At 39.3% G+C, this 27,905-nt stretch overlaps 1 protein-coding gene across 1 annotated transcript; it reads left to right on the top strand.

Moving 5' to 3' along the window:
• The first annotated feature begins 812 nt into the window (after nt 1-812).
• Nucleotides 813-27,591, top strand: LOC114285688 (uncharacterized). Its single transcript, XM_082871600.1, has 9 exons — nt 813-1,051; nt 20,799-20,914; nt 21,364-21,758; nt 21,831-22,037; nt 23,562-23,708; nt 25,026-25,216; nt 25,336-25,546; nt 26,925-26,970; nt 27,285-27,591. Exons 1-9 carry the CDS (start codon nt 813-815, stop codon nt 27,308-27,310), a joined length of 1,578 nt encoding a protein of 525 aa, XP_082727726.1. The 3' UTR covers nt 27,311-27,591.
• The last annotated feature ends 314 nt before the right edge of the window (nt 27,592-27,905 follow it).

Here is a 27,905-nt window from a genome sequence, read left to right as displayed (position 1 = left end):
AATTAGTTTCTAAGATTTGTAACCAAAAAAGCTTTTATTTTTTGGGAAATTCCAAAAATAAAAATCAGGTTAGACTATTATAATAAAATAAATCTTAAAATTTTAAATTTGTCAATTTAAATCCTAAATCTTTAATTTATTTTCAGTCTCAATTATTTGTCTATTTTTGTATGTAAAATCGACAAATGAAATAAGTATTATAAACATTTTATATTTACATTGAGTTTAATGAATAAAATACAAGTTTTTGGTTGGTTTTACACTACAAGAATTGAGGTTTCATAGATAAAAATTTAAGGATAAAATCACTTTTTAGAGACAAAATGTTTTTGTTGCCAAAAGTGTTATTATTTTATTTTTAGCGACAAAATTGGATGTTTAGTGATGAATTATTAAGCTTTTGGAACAAAAATTGTCTCAAAAAATAAACCCCTTTTTAGTGACATTTTTTAAATTTCGTCTCTAAAAGCTCATTTTTTTACTTTTCAGGACGACATTTTAACGATTTTCCTCCTGATAATTGAAATAAATTCCTAAATATTTTTTGCAACAAAATTTATACTTCTAAAGATAAAAAAAAAAAAAAAAAAAAAAACACTTGGTCTAAAAAACTCTTATATATTGTAGTGTTAGTTAACGAAAATAGACAAATAATTTAGATTAAAAACAAATTAAAATATTAAAATTTGAATTAATTAAATTAAAAATTGTTAGAAGGGTCAGATTTAAAAAAAAATAATTGCAATTATCTTAATTTTTTAATTTTATTTTTTTCAGCATCTGCATGTTATGGGTACCAAGACAAAGGGAAAATGATAGCGGCGGCAAGTGATGCCATAGGGGAAAAGAAGGCGTGTGGGAGAAAGTACAAGGTGACGTGTACAGGTCCGACAAATAAGGGTATGCCACATCCTTGCACTGGTAAGAGCGTAGTAGTAACCGTTGCTGATTACTGTCCACCTGGTTCTCGTGCAACCATCTATCTCTCTCAAGATGCTTTTGCCATAGTTGCTCACCGCAATGCTGGCAAAATCAATATCAAATATACTCAGTAAGCCCAATTAACTCTATTTGTGAGTGATAAAGTAAATAGTTTGATTTCGGATTATATTTTACTCTTTAAAAATTTATTCGAGTTCAGTTTATTAAGTAAACAAGTTAAATTTGAATGCATTCTGAGACTCGTTAAATTTTTTAAATTAAACTTAAACAAATTTTGAATCTCATTAAAGTTATTAAATTAAACTTGAACAGTTGTTCAACTCGTTTATCACTCATAACTCTCATTCAAGATATAAATATCGCTATTTAGCTATTTAATTTTTAAAATCATATTTTGACTTTTAAATTCGTATAGTATTTTATTTTTAGTGATTTTTTTTAATATTTGTAGACACCCCATTTTTGACCGACCTTAAGACTCAGACGTCACCGATTGAGCGCTCGGTGATGGTGCATATTGTGCTCGTTCAGAAGTTTCAGAGTCTCGGCTGCGAGCCTTGCCTCCGGACTTCCGGGCTCTTTTGTGTCTTGCCTCGGTTTGCGAACTAGGCTCCCTTTTCTCTGTTTTCTCTTCCTGAAGGGAGGGAGAGGTCTTGTAGATCATCTCTCAGTGGCCGTAGGCTACGTTTCGTGGTCGTAGGCCATTTTTCCCGTTTGGAGTCCGGTTTTCGATTTTTCGGAGCCGACGGCCGTGTGCCTCGGTTCGGGACCACTTAACCACCTCCGTTTGCTCCGGTTTTTCGTATACACCCCACCACCATCCATTCCAACAACTTGGAGCTGTTTTTCGGAGCTTAGGAGCACCATTTCTCAGACCAAGAGCTGCTGATCCATTGGTCTTCAAGGGTAAGCTTCTTTTCCCTCTTTTTTGTTCCTATCTTGCTCTATATCTAAGCCTTGCTTGCAAGCATTTTTGGGCTCCGACCCAAACTGTAAATAGTCATATTTTGAGCTCCTTTTCATGTTTGATTAAGGACCTTTTGCTGTTTGAGGTCTCCTACTATCATTTGCCTCTTTAACTCTCTTTTAGGCCTATTTTTGCATGGTATTTTAGGCTTATTTGTGAGCTGTTTCGGACTTGGTCATAAACTGTAAAATGTCTTTTTTTGAGCCCATCTTCAACTTTGTTGAAGGGCTCTCTTCAGTTTGAGGCCGGAAGCTACCACTTGCCTCTTTATCTCTCTTTTTGGCCTATTTTTGGGGGGAAATTTGAATTTCATTTCCCCCCCCTTTTCCTCCACTCCTTTGCCTATATAACCAGCACCCCCAGCTGTGTTTTCAAAGGTTACAAACTTTTCTTTAAGGCTCTTGCATTATATATCTCTCTCTCTCTCTATTCCAAGCTCCAAAACCCCAAGTTTCCTACACCATTTCTACACTACCTCATAGCACAAAGCCTCCATACTCCATTCCAGACCTTTGAAGCTGATTTCCAGAGGTGAAGAGCTTCTAAACTTGGTCCAAAATTCGTTGAAGCTTGGTTCTACAAAGGTGAGTCCCATTTTCCCTCTTTCTTGCCTTGTTTTGTTCCATATCTAAGCCATACTTTCTTACACTTTCGGGCTCTGACCCTAACTGTAAATAGTCATATTTTGAGCCTCTTTTCATGTTTTATTAAGGACCTCCTACTGTTTGAGGTCTCTTACTACCACTTGCTTCTTTATCTCTCTCTTAGGGCCTAATCTTGCATGATATATTAGCCTTGTTTTTGATCATTTATGGGCTCCAAGCCAAGCTGTAAATAGTCTTATTTTGAGCCCCTCTTCAACATTGTTGAAGGGCTCTTCTCTGTTTGAGGTCCCCTACTGCCACTTGCTTCTTTATCTCTCTCTTAGGGCCTAATCTTGCATGATATATTAGCCTTGTTTTTGATCATTTCTGGGCTCCAAGACAAACTTTAAATAGTCTTATTTTGAGCCCCTCTTCAACATTTTGTAAGGGCTCTTCTCTGTTTGAGGTCCCCTACTTCCACTTGCCTCTTTATCTCTCTTTTGGGCCAATTTTTTCATGGTAGTTTAGGCTCATTTGTAAGCTGTTTTGGACTCTTTCATAAACTATGAAATGTCTTGTTTTGAGCCCCTCTTCAACTTTGTTGAAGGGATCTCCTCTGTTTGAGAATAGAAGCTGCTACTTGTCTCTTTACCCCTCTTTTAGGCCTTTTCTTGCATGATAGTTTGGCCTTATTTGTGATTATTTTCGTGGCTTGATGTAAACTGTAAAATACCTTTTCTTGAGCCCCTCTTCAACTTTGTTGAAGGGATATTTTCCATTTGGGACCAACTTCTGTCCCTTTGTGTTTAATCTCTATTTTGGGGCCATTTTTGCATGATAGATTAGCCCTATTTTTGTTCATATTTGAGACTTGTTATAAATTGGAAATATGCATGTTTTGAGACTGTCTTGCTTCTGTCTTCATACTTCATGATCAAATAATGCATGTTTTGTATAGCTATAGGCCAATGCATATGCCTAGTTTTGTGTTTCGGGTTCATTCCATGCATCGGGTGCCATGTTTCCCTGTTTCGGGGCTGTTTTGCATCATATTTCAGCACTGAAATTTGCATGTTTGCATACCATGTTTCATGCCTTGCCATGCCTTGTTAGTGTTGCATGTTATGCCTTGGGTTCGGTCCTCGGTTTGCGTGCATGCGTGCACGCATCTCAAGCGTCTCATTTTCATCTAATGGCTACCGATGTGAGTGTGGCTGAGGTCCACTCATGTTGGTGTAAGTCCATTGTGCATTGTGTATGCCATTTCAATTCATAGCATTGCGTATGCTAGGTTGTATGTTAGAGCATCGTGTATGCCATGTTACATCGTGCATTGTGTATGCCATTTCATAGCATTGTGCATGCTATGTTGTATATTAGTTGCATTCATGCATGTCATGCATATTGCATTGTGCTTGGGATAGGAATTAGCCCAAGCACGGGAAACGAGGTACGTTTCATACTCCGAGTGACGGAACGTGTCTCAATTCCTGGTCACCGACGCTCCGGATTATCCATGATGGAGTCTAGGCCTTGTTGTGTCCATATGTGCATTCATTTCATATTGAGTCGTGCAAATCGACTCCTCGGCCATCATGCATCGAGATGCGTGATTGGTGGCACGAGGATCGAGGACTACACTTCCTGAAGAGTAGTCATGCATACATGTGTGAAAATACTTTGCCATGCCCCTTTGTTACTCTCTGTTGCAGCAAATCAGAAATCAGCAGCCTTCCGAAGCTTGGCATGCATCCCGAGAATAATTTCAAACAGATGCTAATTGGGGCATCGCAGTGGATTTCTGCACAAGGCAACTCAAGCATGCATCATCCATCATCCGGAGCAGAGTTGAAACAATCCCTGGCTTGCATGCCAATTTATTGCTTTCCTAATTTAATTTGTTAATTAATTAGGATTTTGTACATATTTGAACTGTAATATTTATTCGGGACTGTATATTATTTATTCGGACCCTCCACGTGAGGGCAATATTGTAATAAGCGTGCGTGTGTGTGATGTATGTCTTCCAACCCGACGTCTTTCTCCCTTTTATTTACCAGCTTATGATGGTTAGATTAGGGCATATTTCAATTAGCATACAGTATGATAGCATGTTTGCATTCATTCATCTGTTTTGCATGCACCGGGCTCGGCGCATCATACTAACTGCATTGTATTTTCAATTTCAAATTGAATACATGTTAGCTGTAGCATTTCATATGCCATGTTTAGAATAGCCGAGCCTGCTATAGTTGCATTTTTGCATGTGTTGCATTAGACATTTCTGTATAGTTAGGATCATGCATGGATTTCTAACCTAGTTTCTGTTTTGGCTTGAAGTACTCGGTAAGTTTTACGCTTTAGCATCCTTGCATGCGTGTGAGCGAATGCCATGATAGCATGCTTACCATGAGGCTATGTGCTTATGTGATATAAACTGCCTGAATGCCTGTAGGTGAAGGTTGGGTTATTTGAATTGGAACAATTCATTAATTGTGAGTTTTAAGCCCACTAGATAGTGGCAAAATCATGTTTTCTAAGCCCACCTGAGGGTGGCAAATCCACGTCTTAGCCTACTTGCGAGTAGCACCATCAAACCATTTTCAAACAAACAAACATGAAATGTTTTGTTCCAATTCAGGCGATCCAGTCTATACTTGTATGCTGTGCGCATCACATAGTAAATCTAGGTTAATAACCGGAATAAGAACGCATAATGTTTTCAAAAATAGATATCATGGTTAGTAGAGGCCGATCTTTGATCGGGCGAGCGGGGGTGCTCACGAAGTGACCTTCTCCAATCGTACCCAAGTTCCCGAGCCGAGGCAACTTTGGTGATGACGGACACGTGGCCTTAGGCAAACAAGTCAGGGTTTCCTAAATTTTCCCAAAATAAAATATTTAGGTGGCGACTCTGTATCTGGCAAAGCAGTCCATGTTTGGCACTTCTCTCAAAATCTATTTTCTCAAAACGATTTGCTGAATTTGGACTCTTTTGTTCAGATTTAGAACCGTGACAAATTGAGAGTTCGAACTGTAGTGAGCCCAATATCGAACGGAATGGGACCTCATCCCTCCCGGGGGCGTTCGGGGATGTCTACAGTTTCTGGCGACTCCGCTGGGGATTTAGAGAACTTGACTTGAACTCATGATATCTTGTTTTGATTACACTTATGTGTTTCTTTGCATGGCATTTGCATTGGTGCGCCTAGGACACCGTGTCTGCCATCTGCTATTCCTGAACGGTTTGTCAAAGGCTTGTCTTGTCAAGGCATGACCATAAGGCTGACCGGTTGTGGGCTCTGCCAGTATGGGAACACAAACCCCAGTTTTACCGGGGCACCCTTTTGACCATTCGACCTAGTGCATATTCGGAATCCGTAGTGACCATTCCAAGATAGGACAGGTTGCTTTCCCGATCGTAGGTTGTTTGAAACCGCTGCGTGCGTAGTGAAACCCTAGCTTCTAACAAAATAGGACAGGGAAACCCTACCCCAACATAGGGGTGTTTTGGCTCTCACTTGTCTGCTATGTGCTTTTAGAGTGCGTCTCTATAGGAATGCATGAATCAGTCTACAAGTTTGGGCATTAGGCCTGCAGGCACCAGTTCAGTACTTTGGGATTCAGTTCACCTAAGGGTATCAGTTTATGGGCAGAATTTTGGGCAGAATACTATAGGAGGCACAATCATTCAACTTTGCTCATATGGGTTATCGTGAAATCGGGCTGAGATGCTGCATGTTTTCTCTTTTACTAGGTAGTCTGGGAACCATAGCTTCAGAGGGCTCCAATATCCCCCGGGCACACCGAACTTGTGTTGATAGACTTTGTCGGGTCAGAGATTCAGTTCAAAGGCAATCAGTGTTCCTTTACCAGAGGCAGGGTGAAAAGGTCGGTCAGGCACAGACCACCAGTACAGCAGCTACCAACTCAGTGGTCTTTGAACAGCTAGGTTGAGATTTCGGAGCCTACTGCAGACACAGGTATACCAGTTGCTCAGTTAGATCAGGACAATATGTCAGATCTGGAAGAGATGGTGCACCAACTCTAGGATTGTATGAAAGCCATGCAGCAAGATGCTGTCCGTCAAGCGAAATTCACCAAGCAACAGGCCGTGGTCATAGCCCAATAGGCAGAGACAATTGCCAGGTTAGAGCAGCAAACTGGAGTATTTACTTCACACCAGGCTCCTCCCCCACCAAGAGTTCCCATACTCGGGGAGCAACCCACGTCCAGGATGATACGGACATTCCAGGTGGGCCAGCTCCGCCCCCGGTGCTACCCCAGCTGTCTAAAACACCCACCAACCTACCAGACTCCCCCCTTGAGTTCGAGACGGACCCCACAGCATTGAAAGTGAGCAAGCTTGAGAAATTGTTCAAAAAGTCTTAGGGGGCCCGCTCTATTCCTGATATAGAGGATGGTTATACCGACTCAGTGGTGACCTTGCCAGAGCGGTTCAAAATGCCGCATATCGATCGATTTGATGGCTCTGAAGACCCAATGGTGCACCTCCAACTGTTTTCTGATATCTTGAGGCCAATGGGTTTGACCACAGCCCAAAAATTGTCACTATTCGGCCGAACCTTGTATGGGATAGCCACAATCTGGTATGCAAAATTGGAGAACTCTGTGAAATAGAACTGGGAAGGGTTGGCTGAGGCCTTTATTGCTCAATACTCCTACAACACACAGATCGAGGTCATGACTCGTGATCTCGAAGTCACCCGCCAAGAGCCAAAGGAGGGTTTCTTAGAGTTCGTGACAAGATGGAGAGCAAAGGCCTCAATGATGACTACAAGGCCTTCTGACAAAGATCAGATCAGGATGATTGTTCAGAATCTGCATGGCAAGTTGCTGCAAAAGATGGTCGTTCTACCTCTGTTTACCTTTCCAGCCCTTCATGAAATGGGGGTTCAAATCGAGGATGCCATCAGACAAGGGATCTTTGCAGAAGATAATGAGCCTTCGAAGAGGAATGTTGCTCGCGGTTCCAATGCTAATACTGATGGTAGCACAGTTGCGAAATGCTCAGAAGTAGACGCTATCACCACTTCCCTCAATGACCAAAAACCAACCACTTCAACTCGGCCCCAAGCCCGAAAATTCAATCCTCTTTACATGAGTCTCTCTCAAGCTTTGAAAAAGCTGCAAGAAGAAGGGCACCTAGAACTCCTAGAACCCTAACCCTTTCCAAATCCTCTTCCACCAAGATATGACCCAGCTAAATACTGTGCCTATCATCAATAACACGGTCATGATACGAACCGTTGCATCCGCCTCCGTCATAAGATTCAAGATCTTATTGATGAAGAGACCCTAGCTCCACCCAAAGGACCTCAAGATAGTACTGACTCGTCACCTCCCCACCTCAACCTCATCCATACACTACCATCCACCTTCGAACCCAGCATATACATCACCCCAGCCCATCTACCCAAGCCTGAGGTGTTCATTCCAGAAAGCATGGACTTATACATGATGGATGCACCTGGACCCCAATCATCTCAAACCCGTGAACCCACTACTTCTAAGCTGAAGAGAATGATCGAAGATCTTCAGAGAACTGTGACAGATTTGGCCTCCAGGACATCGGCTCCGTCATCAACCACATCACATACCAGGGAGTTCATGTCAAAAGGCTCCCCAGTCTTGGAACGGGCTGTATTTGAGGAATGCCAATCCCTTGGCAAAGTGGAGGCGAGTGGAAAGAACAAGATAGGGGCGGACATGGATCCCCATGAACACCTTCAACGGGCTGTTGAGGCTTTGAAGGCCGAAGGACTAAACAAACAGCAAGTGCTTGCAGTGGTTACAAAAACTGTGGATGATACTTTTGCCACTCAAGTTTGGGGCAGTCTGAATCAAGGGGCAAGCCGAGACAAGAGATGTTATACCAGAAACACCCATTTCAGCTCCAATCCTACACTCGGAAGAGATCATCAAAAGTCAGCACCTACCGACCCTTTCGCCGGTACATCCAATACAACTAGCTCACAACCTGCCAAATACCCACCTCGGGGCCAGAGGGTGTTCACCCCATTGGACATGTCTCTGTCAACGGCCCTGAGGGTCCTGATCGAAAAGGGGCATCTGAAGCCCTTGGAGCCGCGGCCATTACTGAATAAACTTCCTCTCTCCCACAACCCGGCGAAGTACTGTGTCTTTCATCAACAAGCCGGCCATGACACTGACATGTGTCTTCGTCTTCACCATGAAATACAAGATCTGATTGATAAAAAGGTCATCTTCGCGTCAGGTCCTGCAAAGTCTATCGGCACTAGATCAGTGAACTTGGGGGATAATGTGATCGGGGGATGAACCAGCTGCGGATGGCGCTCGATTAACTCCAGACGTAGGAATGGCATGCACTGTTTTGAGCACATTTGTGAATGTTGTTAATTTGTACTGTCTGACTTGGGTATTGGGTCAGTCTTGTTGTTTTGTACAGAGTCAGTCTTTTCTTACTGAGTCAGTTGGGTCTGTCTTGCTGTGCCGAGTCAGTCTTGTTTTGTTAGAGTCAGGTGATTCCGGGGGTGTTACCTCGGGCATCACTGTTTTGTTTTGTGTTTGTCGTTTTGCTTTCTTTTGAGTCTATTTCTGTCTTGGAGCTAGTAATGCCAACAGATTTGAATGAACAGTAGTGATTTTCACATTCTTGTGTTCGCTTCTGCCTTGTGCCAGTTGTGCTAGAAGTTCTAAATGAAACGACAGTGCTTTTCACCTGCTTTTCTGTGCTTTGAAGGTCATTGCATTGACCTAAGTTTTTCAAAATCTTTTGAACATTGTGATGAAAACAAAGAGGAAGGAATTCCTCGAGATTTGCTAAACTTTGATCAAATTGAGAGAAAGAGAGGCATGCTAAGCCCTTAATGATTGAGATTATGCTTGTTAGTGTGAGTACTGGGAAGGATCCTAGCTTGATCCAGATTGGTTCTACACTGTCTTCAGCGCGAGCGACTGGTCGCTTTCTTAAAAGATTTCAAAAAATGTTTTGCGCGATCCTGCGAAGACCTGTGTGGAATCACTCTTGAGATTGTGCAGCTTAGGATCGCTCTCAGCCTCGAGACTCGACCCCTCTGCTTTCAAAAACTTGAACTTGAATTCAGAACGTTCAACGGTCAACTACAATGTGAGGCCTGAGTGGCCAGAGTCGAAGCAGCCCATGAATTAGCAGCAGGGAAGTCAGATCAAGAAGATCAGATGTCGTCAAAAGAAGCTTGCAAAGCTAGATCAGAAGCACCACTCTAACTAGGGGCGAAAGATGCCAGATTGTGCTCGAAGAGCCGAAGACGGATCGTTCCACAAATCAACGAAGATCGACAAGAATGCCAAACCCCAGAAGGGAGGAAAGAAGAAGACATTGTTGAAGGACAACCAAGTTCCTATCCACAACACTAGGGGCAAATTCAGCCCCCGTTGGATGGACTCCTACATCGTCAGCGAACAGCAGCCACTCTCTTGGATTCAGACGGATTCGAGATCTCAGAACCATTTGACATGGACCAAGCTACACTTTTACCCTTGAAAGGCTCGCTGGGCCGAAAACCTGGAAGGGCGACCCACGCAAAAGTTAGAGCAAGAAAAAGAAGAAAAAGAACAAAAAAAAAAAAGAAAAATGCAAAGAACAAAAAAAAAAGAAAGAGAAAAAGAAAAAAAATGAAAAGAAATGAAAAGAAAAACAAAGCTCGCAAGGTTGAAAACCCGGAAGGATGGCCTTAGCAAAAGTTAGAGCGCAAAAGGAGAGGTTAATACCCGAGTGTACCTTAACCCTTGAACTACGTAAGGCTTGATTCCCATCTTTGGGATACGTAGGCAACTTCATTCTGAAGTCCAGCCGTAAAACAATCCAAATCGACTGTGTCCATGTAATGGTTTTAATCATCTTTGCCTTCTCTGTATCCGAGGGTTCGGTTATGATCGTCACTCTGAGGACTGATTACAATGCGCTGCGGCATCATCCAAACAGGGGGTAACTTTCTGTTGCCATTCAGTATGCTGCGGCGTCATTCAAACAAGGGGCAACTTTCCATTGCCATGCAATGTCCTTCAGGCAAGGGGCAATTTTCCTTCGGATATGAGGTTGTGCATCTCAAGAGTAGGTTCCGTGCTCGTTGAGCAGTGGCCGTTTGCAAAAATAGTTTTTGAAAATTTTTACTGAGGTTGACTAATTTCTCGAAAATTATTTCATTTTCCCAAACTAGACCATTTCTTGGACCCAAAAAAGGAAAATTTTCAGTGCTCATAACCTGACTTGCATGATTTCAAATCAAAAATCGAACAAGTGTGTTAATCTAACTCTCATGTTGGTCAAAATTGTTTTAGCAGAACGTCAAAAACAAAAAATGGTCAAAATAATGAACTAGGGGCACAGTTGAGTCAGGCTTCCTGTCTTTTCCCCCCGTTGTCAGTGCATTTGCCAGAAAGGGCACCATACTGGCCAAGAAGGGCACTCTCCCTGCCAGAAAAGGGCACAGCTGAAACTGTCAACAAAGGAGCTGAAAGCTCTCTCATCCTCCAAGCAACGAGGTATCAAGCCGAGTGCGAAGCACGAACTGGAATGGATCAAGATATCTCACTCCCTCATCTGGGCAGATCTAACCACATCCAAACTCCCCGGCAGAGCATCGGCAGCCGATGTCAGCTGCAGATTTGCTACACACCCAGTTGTAGAGCAATTCCTCTGTGGGAGGAATTCACTAGCTGTGCGCAGAAGAAAGAGAATCTAGCAGAATGCTAGGGGCAAGAGCCCGCAACTTCTTGTTTATCCATCAACCACCCAGGGGAGGGATAAAAAATGAGAGATTAAAGAATAGAGAGATGTGCGCTGAGAGAAAAAGTGAGGAAAAGGGTTTTGTGAGAAAAGCCGAGCCTGAGGGCCGAGTGATGTGAGAATCACAAATAAGAAAGGGTGGGAAACAATACCCGGAGAAACTGGCTCCTCGCGAACTGAGAGGTCTCTCGTCTTGGTAACACATCTGTGTGTCGTGTCTTTTGTTTTGTTTGTCTCAATTCTTGCTTTGAGTCGTTCCGAGTGTGTCTCGATGTGTTTAGGTTGTTTACCTTTTGTTTTTCGTTGTTCAGTCTTTTTGGCTGTGGTCAGTTGTAGGCTCAATACCCGGTTAAGAATTCATTTCTCAATTTCAAAATGAATCGTTTTGTGCTTAGGAGTGCCGTGTCGTTCTCTACATTTGTGCAAAACAAGATTTTGTTCTTTCAAAAAAAAAACGTAGGGTTCTACCCAGGTCATGTGAGAACAGTAAAACCAGGACCTATCTGAAGCTATATGGGTTCCAGACTGCAAAGCAAAAGAAAAGAGGGAAAATTTGGAGCATCCGAGTTTGTTTCAACTTCTACAGGTTCCGTTTTTACATCCCGTCTTTTCAGATCGGACTGTCTGTTCAGACTGAGCTGTGTGCCGAGTAAACCGAATACTGTGTTTTGAGCTGCGTGTTCAGAATGAGCAGTATGTCGATACGAGCTGTGTGTTCAAATTGAACAGAATATTGTGTTGACTGTTTCACTGTTTCAAGCCAGAATGACGATCAGAAGTGCTCTCCCTGAGTACCGTTCCCTATCAGAGTAAAGCGGTTTACCGCCACTCACTCCATAAGGTGCCTTCTAGAGTGCCGCTTTGTCTATTCATTGCATTCCCTAAACATCATGCTCTACATTGCTTGTAACATGTATTGTATCATCGCACTTGTTGCGTTTATTTGCATCTTGTGTTATCTTATATCCTTTTGCGCCGTGCTGCGTTTAGAATCGTTGTCCTCCGGGACTTTCTCAGGTTACGTTGTGTGCGCACCTGGGCGGTTGTTGTTTGGACCTTCTCTCACGATTTTAGCGTGGTTTGAGTGTTCCATTCCTTACGCGTTTTCAGCGTGTTTGGAATTCATCTCAGGTTGCATTGTGTATGCACCTGGGCGGTTGTTTTCGGACCTCTTCTCACGATTTCAGCGTGGTTTAAGTGTTCCCTTCCTCACACGATTTCAACATGTTTGGATTTTATCTCAGGTTGCGTTGTGCGCGCACTTGGGCGGTTGTTGTTTGGGCCTCTTCTCACGATTTCAGCGTGGTTTGAGTGTCCCCTTCCTCACACGATTTCAGCGTGTTTGGATTTTATCTCCGGTTGCGTTGTGCGCGCACCTGGGCGGTTGTTGTTTGGGCCTCCTCTCACGATTTCAGCATGGTTTGAGTGTCCCGTTCCTTACGCGATTTCAGCGTGTTTGGAATTTATCTCAGGTTGCGTTGTGTGCGCACCTGGGCGGTTGTTGTTTGGACCTCCTCTCACGATTTCAGCGTGGTTTGAGTGTTCCATTCCTTACGCATTTTCAGCGTGTTTGGAATTCATCTCAGGTTGCGTTGTGTATGCACCTGGGCGGTTGTTTTCGGACCTCTTCTCACGATTTCAGCGTGGTTTGAGTGTCCCCTTCCTCACACGATTTCAGCGTGTTTGGATTTTATCTCAGGTTGCGTTGTGTGCGCACTTGAGCGGTTTTTCAGACCTCTTCTCATGATTTCAGTGTGGTTTGAGTGTCCCATTCCTTACACGATTTCAGCATGTTTAGAATTTATCCCAGGTTGCGTTGTAGACGCGCTGGGCAGTTTGTGTTTGGACCTCCTCTCACGATTTCAGCGTGGTTTGAGTGTCCCGTTCCTCACACGATTTCAGCGTGTTTGGATTTTATCTCTAGTTGCGTTGTGTGCGCACTTGAGCAATTGTTTTCAGACCTCTTCTCACGATTTCAGCGTGGTTAGAGTGTTCTTTTCCCTCACACGATTTCAGCGTGTTTGGAATTTATCTTAGGGTGCGTGAAACGCGCTCCTGATTTGATTTTCTTTGTTCTTCCTCCACTCACGAGTCCAGCGTGGTTGGCGTGTGTTCACCCTTTGCATCTATTACATCGTATCTATTTTACTGTCTGGTCTAGGAGACCTTAAATCCTCCGGTCTAAGGAGACCTTAAATCCTGCATCTTTATTCGCACTGTCTTGTGCACTCCCCGGTCTAGGAGACCTTAAATCCTCTAAAAGTGCAATTCCTTTGGTGTTTGTCGTGCCCGAACGACTTTTGATGGTCTGGTATAGCCACCTGCCTGTGTTAGTAGTGAGTTCCTAGGAGACCAACTGAGATGGTGGAAACTAGAGTTCGAATGGCTCATGCCTAGAACACAAAGGTTCGGGATTTCCGAGACTAAAGTCTGGTTTAAATACCCAGGGATATATCCTCGGCTTGAAATCTGTATGGCAGCCCCATAGATTGAGATAACATGTGTATGCGCCTCAATTCTAGATACTGAACCAACCTAGTCTGTCACCCTGTTGGAGAATAGGGAAAACTGCGACCATAGTCAGGGAGAAAAGTAGTACCTGCGGTTCAACCAAGGAGAAACGAAAGATCCCCAACAGCATGAGGTAAGTCATTGCCAATTGCCCCTGTAAGGTACCTTTACCTCTTAGCTATTACATTGCATTTTAGCCACTACATTACAGTGCATTGCATGAATCCTCAATTTTCAAACCGGCTTCGCGTAGCGTATAAGTCCAATTATCAAACCGGCTTCGCGTAGCGTATAAGTCCAATTATCAAAATCTTCCTGCATATCATTTTGCATCTTGCCCTCTGCCTGCGGGCATGCCTGCGGGCACATCTTTGTTATCTTGCCTGTTTGTCTAAGTCTTCAGCCTTGTCAAAAATGGGTCGTCTCTAGGCTTTGACATTCACTCCCGTCACGTGTGACTTTCGAGTTCTGTCAAAGAGGGACAACTGTAGACACCCCATTTTTGACCGACCTTAAGACTCAGACATCACCGATTGAGCGCTCGGTGATGGTGCATATTGTGCTCGTTCAGAAGTTTCAGAGTCTCGACTGCGAGCCTTGCCTCCGGACTTCCGAGCTCTTTTGTGTCTTGCCTCGGTTTGCGAACCAGGCTCCCTTTTCTCTGTTTTCTCTTCCCGAAGGGAGGGAGAGGTCTTGTAGATCATCTCTCAGTGGCCGTAGGCTACGTTTCGTGGTCGTAGGCCATTTTTCCCGTTCGGAGCCCGGTTTTCGGTTTTTCGGAGCCGACGGCCGTGTGCCTCGGTTCGGGACCACTTAACCACCTCCGTTTGCTCCGGTTTTTTGTATACACCCCACCACCATCCATTCCAACAACTTGGAGCTGTTTTTCAGAGCTTAGGAGCACCATTTCTCAGACCAAGAGCTGCTGATCCATTGGTCTTCAAGGGTAAGCTTCTTTTCCCTCTTTTTTGTTCCTATCTTGCTCTATATCTAAGCCTTGCTTGCAAGCATTTTTGGGCTCCGACCCAAACTGTAAATAGTCATATTTTGAGCTCCTTTTCATGTTTGATTAAGGACCTTTTGCTGTTTGAGGTCTCCTACTATCACTTGCCTCTTTAACTCTCTTTTAGGCCTATTTTTGCATGGTATTTTAGGCTTATTTGTGAGCTGTTTCGGACTTGGTCATAAACTGTAAAATGTCTTTTTTTGAGCCCATCTTCAACTTTGTTGAAGGGCTCTCTTCAGTTTGAGGCCGGAAGCTACCACTTGCCTCTTTATCTCTCTTTTTGGCCTATTTTTTGGGGGAAATTTGAATTTCATTTCCCCCCCTTTTCCTCCACTCCTTTGCCTATATAACCAGCACCCCCAGCTGTGTTTTCAGAGGTTACAAAATTTTCTTTAAGGCTCTTGCATTATATCTCTCTCTCTCTCTCTCTCTCTCTCTCTCTCTCTCTCTCTTCCAAGCTCCAAAACCCCAAGTTTCCTACACCATTTCTACACTACCTCATAGCACAAAGCCTCCATACTCCATTCCAGACCTTTGACGCTAATTTCCAGAGGTGAAGAGCTTCTAAACTTGGTCCAAAAGTCGTTGAAGCTTGGTTCTACAAAGGTGAGTCCCATTTTCCCTCTTTCTTGCCTTGTTTTGTTCCATATCTAAGCCATACTTTCTTACACTTTCAGGCTCCGACCCTAACTGTAAATAGTCATATTTTGAGCCTCTTTTCATGTTTTATTCAGGACCTCCTGCTGTTTGAGGTCTCTTACTACCACTTGCTTCTTTATCTCTCTCTTAGGGCCTAATCTTGCATGATATATTAGCATTGTTTTTAATCATTTATGGGCTCCAAGACAAACTGTAAATAGTCTTATTTTGAGTCCCTCTTCAACATTGTTGAAGGGCTCTTCTCTGTTTGAGGTCCCCTACTGCCACTTGCTTCTTTATCTCTCTCTTAGGGCCTAATCTTGCATGATATATTAGCCTTGTTTTTGATCATTTCCTGGCTCCAAGACAAACTGTAAATAGTCTTATTTTGAGCCCCTCTTCAACATTGTTGAAGGGATCTTCTCTGTTTGAGGTCCCCTACTGCCACTTGCCTCTTTATCTCTCTTTTGGGCCAATTTTTGCATGGTAGTTTAGGCTCATTTTTAGGCTGTTTTGGACTCTTTCATAAACTGTGAAACGTCTTTTTTTGAGTCCCTCTTCAACTTTTTTGAAGGGCTCTCCTATGTTTGAGAACAGAAGATGCTACTTGTCTCTTTACCCCTCTTTTAGGCATTTTCTTGCATGATAGTTTGGCCTTATTTGTGATTATTTTCGTGGCTTGATGTAAGCTGTAAAACACCTTGTTTTGAGCCTCTCTTCAACTTCGTTGAAGGGATCTTTGCCATTTGGGGCCAGCTTCTGTCCCTTTGTGTTTAATCTCTATTTTGGGGCCATTTTTGCATGATAGATTAGCCCTATTTGTGTTCATATTTGAGACTTGTTATAAACTGGAAATATGCATGTTTTGGGAATTTCTTTCTTCTGTATTCATACTTCATGATCAAATAATGCATGTTTTGGGAATTTCTTTCTTCTGTATTCATACTTCATGATCAAATAATGCATGTTTTGTATAGCTATAGGCCAATGCATATGCCTAATTTTGTGTTTCGGGTTCATTCCATGCATCGGGTGCCATGTTTCCATGTTTCGGGGCTGTTTTGCATCATATTTCAACACTGAAATTTTCATGTTTGCATACCATGTTTCATGCATTGCCATGCCTTGTTAGTGTTGCATGCTATGCCTTGGGTTCGGTCCTCGATTTGCGTGCATGCGTGCACGCATCTCGAGTGTCTCATTTTCATCTAATGGCTACCGATGTAAGTGTGGTTGAGGTCCACTCATGTTGGTGTAAGTCCATTTTGCATTGTGTATGCCATTTCAATTCATAGCATTTCGTATGCTAGGTTGTATGTTACAGCATCGTGTATGCCATGTTACATCGTGCATTGTGTATGCCATTTCATAGCATTGTGAATGTTAGGTTGTATATTAGTTGCATTCATGCATGTCATGCATATTGCATTGTGCTTGGGATAGGAATTAGCCCAAGCACGGGAAACGAGGTACGTTTCATACTCCGAGTGACGGAACGTGTCTCAATTCCTGGTCGCCGACGCTCCGGATTATCCATGATGGAGTCTAGGCTTGTTGTGTCCATATGTGCATTCATTTCATATTGAGTCGTGCAAATCGACTCCTCGGCCATCATGCATCGAGATGCGTGATTGGTGGCACGAGGATCGAAGACTACACTCCCTGAAGAGTAGTCATGCATACATATGTGAAAATACTTTGCCATGCCCCTTTGTTGCTCTCTGTTGCAGCAAATCAGAAATTAGCAGCCTTCCAAAGCTTGGCACGCATCCCGAGAATAATTGCAAACAGAGGCTAATTGGGGCATCGCAGTGGATTTCTGCACAAGGCAACTCAAGCATGCATCATCCATCATCCGGAGCAGAGTTGAGGCAGTCCTTGACTTTCATGCCAATTTATTACTTTCCTAATTTAATTTGTTAATTAATTAGGGTTTTGTACATATTTGAACTGTAATATTCATTCGGGACTGTGTATTATTTATTCGGACCTTCCGTGTGAGGGCAATATTGTAATAAGTGTGCGTGTGTGTGATGTATGTCTTCCAACCCCACGTGTTTCTCCCTTTTATTTACCAGCTTATGATGGTTAGATTAGGGCATATTTCAATTAACATACAGTATGATAGCATGTTTGCATTCATTCATCTGTTTTGCATGCACCGGGCTCGGCGCATCATACTAACTGCATTGTATTTTCAATTTCAAGTTGAATACATGTTAGTTGTAGCATTTCATATGCCATGTTTAGAATAGCCGAGCCTGCTATAGTTGCATTTTTGCATGTGTTGCATTAGACATTTCTGTATAGTTAGGATCATGCATGGATTTCTAACCTAGCTTCTGTTTTGGCTTGGAGTACTCGGTAAGTTTTACGCTTTAGCATCCTTGCATGCGTGTGAGTGAATGCCATGATAGCATGCTTACCATGAGGCTATGTGCTTATGTGATATAAACTGCCTGAATGCCTATGGGTGAAGGTTGGGTTATTTGAATTGGAACAATTCATTAATTCTGAGTTTTAAGCCCACTAGATAGTGGCAAAATCATGTTTTCTAAGCCCACCTGAGGGTGGCAAATTCACGTCTTAGCCTACTTGCGAGTAGCACCATCAAACCATTTTCAAACAAACAAACATGAAATGTTTTGTTCCAATTCAGGCGATCCAGTCTATACTTGTATGCTGTGCGCATCACATAGTAAATCTAGGCTAATAACCGGAATAAGAACGCATAATGTTTTCAAAAATAGATATCATGGTTAGTAGAGGCCGATCTTTGATCGGGCGAGCGGGGGTGCTCACGAAGTGACCTTCTCCAATCGTACCCAAGTTCCCGAGCCGAGGCAACTTTGGTGATGACGGACACGTGGCCTTAGGCAAACGAGTCAGGGTTTCCTAGATTTCCCCAAAATAAAATATTTAGGTGGCGACTCTGTATCTGGCAAAGCAGTCCATGTTTGGCACTTCTTTCAAAATCTGTTTTCTCAAAACGATTTGCCGGATTTGGCCTCTTTGGTTCAGATTTAGAACCGTGACAAATTGAGAGTTCGAACTGTAGTGAGCCCAATATCGAACGGAACGGGACCTCATCCCTCCCGGGGGCGTTCGGGGACGTCTACAATATTTTGAACAATTTTTTTTTTGTAAAAAAAATTAGATGTATTCAAAAAGTATAATATTTGTAAAAAAAATTATTACAAGCTTAATAAATACTACAAAATACAAAAATGTAAAAATTCAATACATTTTCATTTTCTTTGTATTTATTGAATTTTTTAAAAATTTCTTTACAAATATTTTACTTTTTGAGTACATTTACAAAATAAAATAAAAAAATTGAACAAAATATAAAATAAATCCACTAAAAATAAAAGAAAATATGAATTGAAAACTCAAAATCTAATTTTGAAAACTAAATAAGCAAACATAGAAATTTTGAGAGAGTAGTTTGATTTTAATGTTCAGTTTAGAGTTTTCAAAAGGAAAATGTTTGACATCCATTAAAAATTCTCATAATTTGACCTATAATGATATTGTAGGATAGATGTCAATTTTTAAATTATTATATACTTAATGATATAAGGTCTAACTCACTTGCCACATTATTATGGGTAATTTTGTGGGTCTAAATTATAGGTCACTAGCATTACTCTTTTCAAAAACAGTTTTTTGAGTTTTTAATATGTATTTTTTTTAGTGATTTATTAAAATATTTTAATCAATTTTTTTTTTATTTTTTAGATTCATGTAATTTAGTACAATCAAACAAAGTACGAAATTTATACAATTTTTTTTTCCCGAAAACTCATTGAATCCAAATAATATATATATTCAGTATATTTTCATATTTTGTTATATTCAATAAATTTTTAAAGAATTTTTGTATAAATTTTATACTCTTTAAGTGTATCTAGATTCAAATGATTTAAAAAGTAAAAAAAATTAACAAAAATATTTTAAGAATTTACTTAAAAAATATGGATTGAAAATTTAAAAAACTGTTTTTGAAAATTTCAAACCAAACAAATGTTATATACAATATTAAGAGGGGGGGGGGGCGATCTTTAGATTTGACGGTTGTAACAAAATAAATCCTGAATTTTTAATTATATCAATTTATTCACATTAAGTTTAATAATTAAAATACCATTTTTTTGGGGTCAATTTTACTCAATGAAAATAAGTAAATTATTTATGTTGAAAATAAATCAAAAGATTATAGTTTAAATTGACAAAATTAAAAATTTTAGATTTAGTTCGCTACAAAACTCAAATTCTAAAGGGAAAAAAAAAAATAATTTTTTTAACTTAATATTAATTTTCACTGCATTTTTTTTTACTGTTATGAAAAATGCTTATAAATTTCTTGAAATCATATATTTTAGTGGTTAAGCATTTAAATAATATAGTTGTCGATAAAAATATCGTCACTTATTGCTCTCTCTCTCTCTCTCTCTCTCTCTCTCTCGTTGTGATTTTGCAGGGTCTGAAGCTATACTATATATAAAAATTTGGAAGGGACAAGTATTATAATATAGAAATAACACAAGCATGTCATGGAATGTATGTTACATGAGTTGTCTTGTAACCATGTAATGCATCTGTATCAGTGGAATAAATGAAAGTCCTTTCGAAGCTTCTAAGATTTTGCAGTTTTATGGTACTTTAAAAATATCTTTGGCAACTAAAGTTTTGGTTGCCAAAAACTTATTTTTAGTGACAAAAAAAAAAATAGTCATCGTATATTTATTTTTTCCGACCAAAAAAAAGTTAGTCACCAAATTAATATTTTTGGCGACTAATGTTTTAGTCGCTGTTAATTAAGATTTGGCTACAACAAAATTTAGCTCACCAATTATTAACATTTGCCAACCAAAAACTACTTTTTTCGCCAAAGGTGTGAAAATTTTAGAGGGAGACCAATTATCCCCGCCTGTTCTCTGTTTAAACAAATCAGATTGTTCTCTCTCTCACATAGATTCTCCTTCACCCCCACCTCACTGCTGGTGGCCACCAAGAAGCAAGGCAACAATCTGCATCAAAGAAACAAACCAAAATTAATATCATATTAGAGTACAGAAGTGAGAGAGAGAGAGAGAGTACATAGAGTGTTGACCGGAATGGTGCCCATGAGATCGGTGTGCCAGAGGTTACGGTAGTTCTAGCAGAGCTGCATCTTGTCCAAATGCTCTTGCGACGCCATTGACATCTTTGAAGAGCTCGAAAACCAGGAAACCCTAGCTGATGATGAAGAGGAAAGATTTTCGAAAACACTTTTGAAAAACACCCAAAGCACTTGGCCCATTCCTAAAACTTTGGGTAATCTAAGGTGGTTCATGTGTTTTCTAAGCTGGCTTGTTTCGAGGGGTGTGGTAGAAAGAAGGTTGAGAGAGATCAGAAATCGAGACGAGGACTCAAATCTGATTCAGATCTCGACAATTTTTTAGATCCGGTGGAGGCACCAGTGGAGGAGAAGAAGGATGAGCCCAGTTGTATAGTCAGCTTTGGCAACTAAAATTATTTAGTCGCCGAATGAAAAATAAAAATTTACTTTTTATCTTTAGCGACCAAAACTTTGGTCGTCAAAAATTTATTTTCAACGACTAAATAAATTTTAGTCATCATGTAATAACTTTTGCCGACTAAAAGAAATTCAGTCGCCAAATATGTAGTATAATTTGATTTTAATATTTGGTGACTACCTCATTTGGTTAGAAAAATGTACATTTGTGGTGACCAAAACAAATTTAGTCAGTATTTATTTTATTTTTGAAGACTAATTGAGTTTTAGTCGTCGAAAATAATGTTTTGGACTACAAAAAATAAAATTAGTCTCTAAATATGTAATCTTTAACTATTAAAAATAATTTAATCAGTATTTATTTAATTTTAAGTTATTAAATTTTGGTCCCTAATTATAATTAAAAATTTTGGAGGGCAGACTTCAAATTTTGGAGGGATTTTCAAATTAATTTGGTGAGGAAGGGATTTTGGTGGGATTTCAAACACGCAAATGAGTTGGGGCTTGGAAACAAAAGTGCCTCTCTGTCTCTCTCGCATCTGCCCTCCTTCGATTATCTCTCTCTCTCTCTCTCCTCAATTCCCTGTCGCAGACCCAACCCCGAACCCCCTATTACTGTCTTCATTTTCTCTCTTCCTCACTCCCTCTCTCCGCCATCCCAATCTTCATCAACAGTGGTGGCCAAACTTCCTATTTCAGCCATAGGGGAGATTTCGAAAGGAGCCACTACAAAAAGGAAGATTTCACTGGACCACCACTGTCTCCAGGGAGATCGGTACTCGGTCGTCGTCAATATTCAAGGAGATCCGAAACAGGTATTTTAATTAGTTAAGTTCTTCGTTTCCCCACACCCCCCCCCCGAATCATATCAATCTCTCTCTTGGCAGATCTTGGTTGCTCACATCCGATTCTTCGCGGTTAAGCTTTCCGATCGGTGGTCGAAGCAGCAACGAACTTCTAACCCCTACATTGTCGAGATTGCTGACTGTGATGATGTTGAAGTTTACATTGAGGCTCTAAGTTTGATGTATTGTAAGGATTTAAGGAAGAAGCTCATGAAGGAAGATGTCACTAGAGTACTTGGAATCTTGAAGGTACAAATAATCATTTGCACATTGTAGAGGAAACTATGAACTTTTGTTGAATTTGTAGATTTATATGTTTGTACCGATTTGTATGTGTATAGGAAATGATGTGTATACGTTTGTACCAATTTGCCTATATGTATATGTCTGTTTTTCTTGCCTTCAAACTATTTGATAAAATGTCTCTTAGGAACTACTTAGTGTAAAACACCCTTTTGGACCCATCCCCTATTTGGGATGGAGGACAAGGTCAAAGTTAAATAATTCTAATAATACATTTGCTCATTGTGTCATGTCCCTGCTTTGACTCTTGATCTGTTTTGTTTGGTTTACATGATGCTAAAAATTGAATTTGACGTTTTCTCAGCATGCATTCTGGGCTACATACATGCTGCATTGCTTCATATGTATCATGTCCCTGCCTTGTCTTCTGACCCTTGTTATTTGGTGTACAGGATGTGGATGCCAAATGTTTGAATTAAAGACCTGTTACTATGCCTTATGGATCATGTGCGTGCTGCACTGCCTCGCCACTGTATTATTGTAAATGTATATGAAATTACTTTAGAAAGCTGTCATGTTTTCTTCATCAGGGGGACCTTGGGGAAAATAAAAAAAAAATCAATGAGATTATTGCCCTTACATCTTCATGTGACATACTGGATGGAGTAGAAATTTTTGTTATGTGTATGATCACTCAAAATTGGAAACATATGCAGCTTTGAGCTTGAATTGTTAGTATTGCAAGTTTGCAACAATGAAAACCATGTGAATGGACCCATTTTATAAAATTTATTTATAGTTGTTTTGAGTGATAGATATTATAGTTATGAGATGCAGTGCCACAAGTTGCAGCAAGTGTTTCATACTTCCATGATTAGATATTTTAGTATGGTTTGTTATGTTAACAAAGGCTCCATATTGTGGCCATTACTTTTCTTTGTATGTGCATGGATTTAATTATCTCTTTGTGCCGCTTTCTCTTAAATTTTCCCCCTTTCTTTTACTTTCAAAGTTTTGTACTTTTCGAACCATTAAAGCAGTGTTGCTTGGTTGAATGGTGAAATCCCTGGCCTGGCAATCATGGGAATACAAGTTTGTGTGAGAGTAGCCATTGCACGCAAATAATGCCTAAGGTTATGTTTGTATCTGGTTCACCCCTCCTAACGTCATCGATTAACTGACCAAAACTAGATTGTCTTTTTTATTTTTTAAACCACCCATTTTTTATTATTACTTGAAACATCTTCCTGTTCAAATTTATACACCTCACATTGAACAGTCAGCTAGCAATACTTAGTTATTTGCAATCTCATCCCAGGATTCTTAATTTGCTGGGAGGGTGATGGATGCTCTCTTAATCCATTGATTGATGGATAAACCCTCCTTAACGTGCTACTTTGATGTATCAACTCACAGATTTGACTGTAGATCAGATTTCTGTATTACATTGATTCATCTTTTTTTCTTAAATGTGTAACACACAGATTTTACTTTCATGTCCATGCAAACTAATTTTGCTATGTCTTTTAGGCATTTGCTTTCAGTTCGACTGCGAAAGCGAAGCGATTGCAATTGCGTGCTTCGGAGAAAGAGCAGCGGAGGCTTCATGTACCGACGATTGACTGGTCTATCGGAGAACCGGCACCGTATGTTGTGCTGGTGCAGGGTCCTCCCCAGGTAATTATCTATTTTTTAGTAGCTAGTAATGAAGTTATGATAATGGGATTCAATTTTTTTTTTTTTTTTTTAAAGGTTGGAAAGTCTCTTCTGATAAAGTGTCTTGTGAAGCATTACACCAAGCATAATATACCAGATGTTTGAGGACCCATTACTATTGTGTCAGGTTTAACATGCTCTCCCTAACGAGTTTGGGTTTTTTAAGTACAAACTTCACTGATAAGAGCATCTCCAATCCTTATACTTACTTTTTTTTAATCAAATTCGAGTGAAAATTTGGTTGAAAGCTTGATCTGGTATGGAACACTCTAATCCTTACTCTTTGTTTCTTATGCAAAAAACCTGTTTTTATCGATTTTTTATGAAGAAAAAAAAAATCATATTTTTTCAAGAAAATCTCATCAAATTGTTGGAAACTTAGTGAAGGATTTGGTTCATTCTTGATTTGGTTAAAATTTTGGCTCTCCCATGATTTGATACAAGTTTGATGAAATGATTGGGGCTCACTTTTAGCTCCTTATTCATCAAATGTGAATTTGAGGAAAGAATTAGTGAAGGATTGGAAATGTTCACAGGGTTTCTTGTATTCACCGGTTGAGGTAGAAGTGGTTGGTCAATTTTTTTTCTATTATTTTTGTTTTTTTAGGGAAGCAAAGGCATGTACAATCTGTGGAGTGCCCAAATGATATTAATGGTATGATTGATGCTGCAAAGTTTGCTGATCTAGCTCTGCTTCTCATTGATGGAAGTTACAGTTTTGAAATGTTGAGGTCTTATTGGCATATTACTTTAACACTAAGAAATTTTTTAACCCACTTCTGTATTATTATAAGCAAGTATCAAGTCCTATATGATTCTGTTATTTTGGAAATTATTTTATTTTATTTTGTTTTGTTTTTGTGCCTAGGCTTAGAGAGTAGCAAGTGTATTTTTAGCATTCAATGGCAAATGCTCTTGTTCGATTGGTAAAATGATGCACTAACCTGCATATTTATAATTTTCTTTCTGGCAATAATAATCAAATTTGATTGGTTGTTAACTACAAAGTTTACGGATTTTTGAAGCTCGTCAAAATCATTGGATGGGTGTTGTGCAATGCCCGTGATCCGTAATTTATCCTATTTTGTTTTTAATCTTTTTCCCTCCCCAACTTATCCATTCTTATTTTAACTGTTTCACTTACAATTTATTCTGAATTTATGGACATTTTTGTTGGTCTGGCTCATCTGATCTAAGTATTATTATTATTATTATTATTAATTATATATATATATATATATATTAAGTCTGGTGTAATGGGGTATTTTGTTCTTGCAGGAAACTTTTGAGTTCCTTAATATTTTGCAAAATCGTGGATTCCCTAAAATAATGGGAGTTCTTACACATATTGATAAGTTCAAGGATGTAAAGAAACTTAAAAAAACAAAACAGCGCCTCAAGCATCGATACTGGACCGAAATATATGATGGAGCTAAACTATTCTATTTGTCTGGTCTTATTCATGGGAAGTAAGTATTCGACTGCCTCTTGTTCTGAAATCTGCAAGTTCACTTCTATCTTGTAATTAAATAATCAATACCTTAACAGAATACTCATTAGATTTATGATCCATTTTCTGATTGAACAGGTATGCTAAGTGTGAGGTTCACAATCTTGCAAGGTTCATTTCTGTTATGAAATTTCATCCTTTGTCTTGGCAAACTACCCATCCTTATGTATTGGTAGATCGTTTTGAAGATGTCACACCTCCAGAAAGAGTGCATATGGATAATAAATGCAATAGAAATGTCACTTTATGCGGTTATTTACGTGGATGTAATTTGAAGAAAGGAACTAAGGCACGTATATCTAACCTTTTCATTATATTATCACTTTTGTTTATATGAATTTCTAATGATGGAAAAGTTCTTTGGAACAATATTGTTGGTCACTCCTTGAAATGGAAATCTGCTGGACTTGGTTTATGTAGTGCAACATAAGGAAATAGAAAAATGTGTATTCTAGATAACTATCAAATTGGTTTACTTAAAATGATTTTTGTATGTCCAGTTTTCCTGTTGCATTTTTTACAAAGTCTAGCTAACTTTTTCCTTTGTTGAAGTCATCGACAGGATTATAGTGATATTTTGATGTCCAAAATTTTTTATCCAAATAAGAGAATGGTAAAATTGATGTCCAAAATCAGCTAATCACCTCATTTTTTGTTTCTTTCTTTAAATATATTTATTAAATGAATTACCAAGTTGATCACCTCAGTTTTGCACCATATAAATTTTGTTGATGAGGTGTGCCAGTTGCTGTGTGCCCTCCTTGTTTTACGATTTTGTTACATGCATGTACAAATTTTACGGTCCTTGTAATGGACTGAATTAGCATTACATTAGAGGGGAAACAAAAAGGAAGAAGAATATTGACTCAGCAGCCTCTGCATTATGGTTCCTTGCTGCTGAGGGTCACACCTCATTTCATGTTCATTTATAAGACCTTTTATCTATTGTTCACCATTAAAAAATTATGATTGACTTTATGATGCCTCTTGTATACAGTGATGCCTCTTGTATTTTTCTGTTGTTACATGCTAGTTATCTGTACTTGATAGAGTGATGCCTCTTGTATTTTTCTGTACTTATTACGCACATTATCCTATAGTGATTAACTTTATGATATCTTGAATTGAATTGGCATTAGGGTTCTTCACAATCTGCCACCCTCGGTGAAGCTACCATCAACCTGCTGATTATGCTGATGCACTGAAGCCTTCTGCCATTGCACTGCCTCTACATGGATGTAAGTCTGGAACTATTTTACATGTAAGATACTTCTATCAGTTCTTTAAGCTTTGGACCAAGGGGAAAAAAAAACAAGGGTCGAAAAAAAAACCTTTGGACCAAAATGTAGTAGTACAAAGGATATAAAACTACAACTAAATTATGAAAATAGATAGCTCCAAATTTTAACTTAGTTTCCATTGTTGAAGCACAGGTCAATATTGGCAAATTGTGGACCAATAGTTAGAATTGTAATGTTTATTGGATATATACGTATGAATGTTGTTGTTTTATTTACAAAATGGTAATGATAGTCAATTAATTTGTTCATGTTACCTTTACTTTCCGTGGACATGTTTCATTTTTTGTCCAATTTTACATTAATGTGATGTGCAAATATTTTCATAAAAAAATTACCTAACATAATTTCTCTTTTTCTTTGGTACAGATAGACGAACCGTTTGAATTCTGCTTCAATTTTCCCCTTCAGTATGGTTAGACACTCTCGTATGCCAATATGTATAGTTTATATTTGCTAGTTGAGAAGTCCATTGTATATTATTGTGAATTATTATTTTATTTAATTATTTTTGGCTTGTTCTTCTTTGAATTACATTTAAGTCCGTTCAAAAAACTAAACAATGAAATACCAAAGTGGTAATGCTATAGACATAAGAATGCTGTTGTTTTATTTATAATTTGATAATGATTGTCATTTAATTTGCTAATGTGACCTTAACTTTTCATGGACATTTTTCATTATTTATCCAATTTTACCTGACATTATTTCTCTTTTTCTTTGGTACAGATGGATTTACTCATGCACAAAGCTAAATTGTACAGGACAAATTGACACTTTTTGTATTTTTGGAAGAATTATATATTTTTGTATAGATGTATATGGAAAATATTAGGGTAGACTAGTAGTTATACTTTTGGATGGGTGTGTATGGAAAATATTTGGTAGACTACTAGTTATATTTTTGGGTTGATGCACATGGATAAAAAATTAAAACATAATAATAAATACTTGTTATGTTTTAAAATTTTTATGCAACATGAAATATGTAATTTGGAATTACTTGTGAATGAAAATTTATAATAGTTGACTTTAATTAAATAGGTTAAAAAATGGTTGATATATGTATTTTGTTGAATGTTCATGATTTAATTTATTTTTTGATTTGAATGATTTTTGCAAATTACAAATTATATTGAATAAATTAGATGGATTCTTATAAATTACAGGTTTATTTTGTTGGATGTTGGCAACCAGATTTTGGTTTTGTTTTTCTAGTTTTGGCGACTAATTGATTAGTCGGGAAAGATGAGTTATACTTTTGCCGACTAAATAAAGTAGTCGGTGTATCACTATGCACATTTAGTGACTAAATAATTAGTTGTCAAAATTATTAATTTTGGCAATCAA

Source organism: Camellia sinensis, chromosome 5 (assembly GCF_055761805.1).
Source record: "Camellia sinensis isolate YWXY chromosome 5, ASM5576180v1, whole genome shotgun sequence".
In the NCBI taxonomy this organism is placed as follows: domain Eukaryota; kingdom Viridiplantae; phylum Streptophyta; class Magnoliopsida; order Ericales; family Theaceae; genus Camellia; species Camellia sinensis.
The sequence above is the reverse complement of the archived record's forward strand: the minus strand, read 5'-3'. Positions and strand labels throughout refer to the sequence as shown.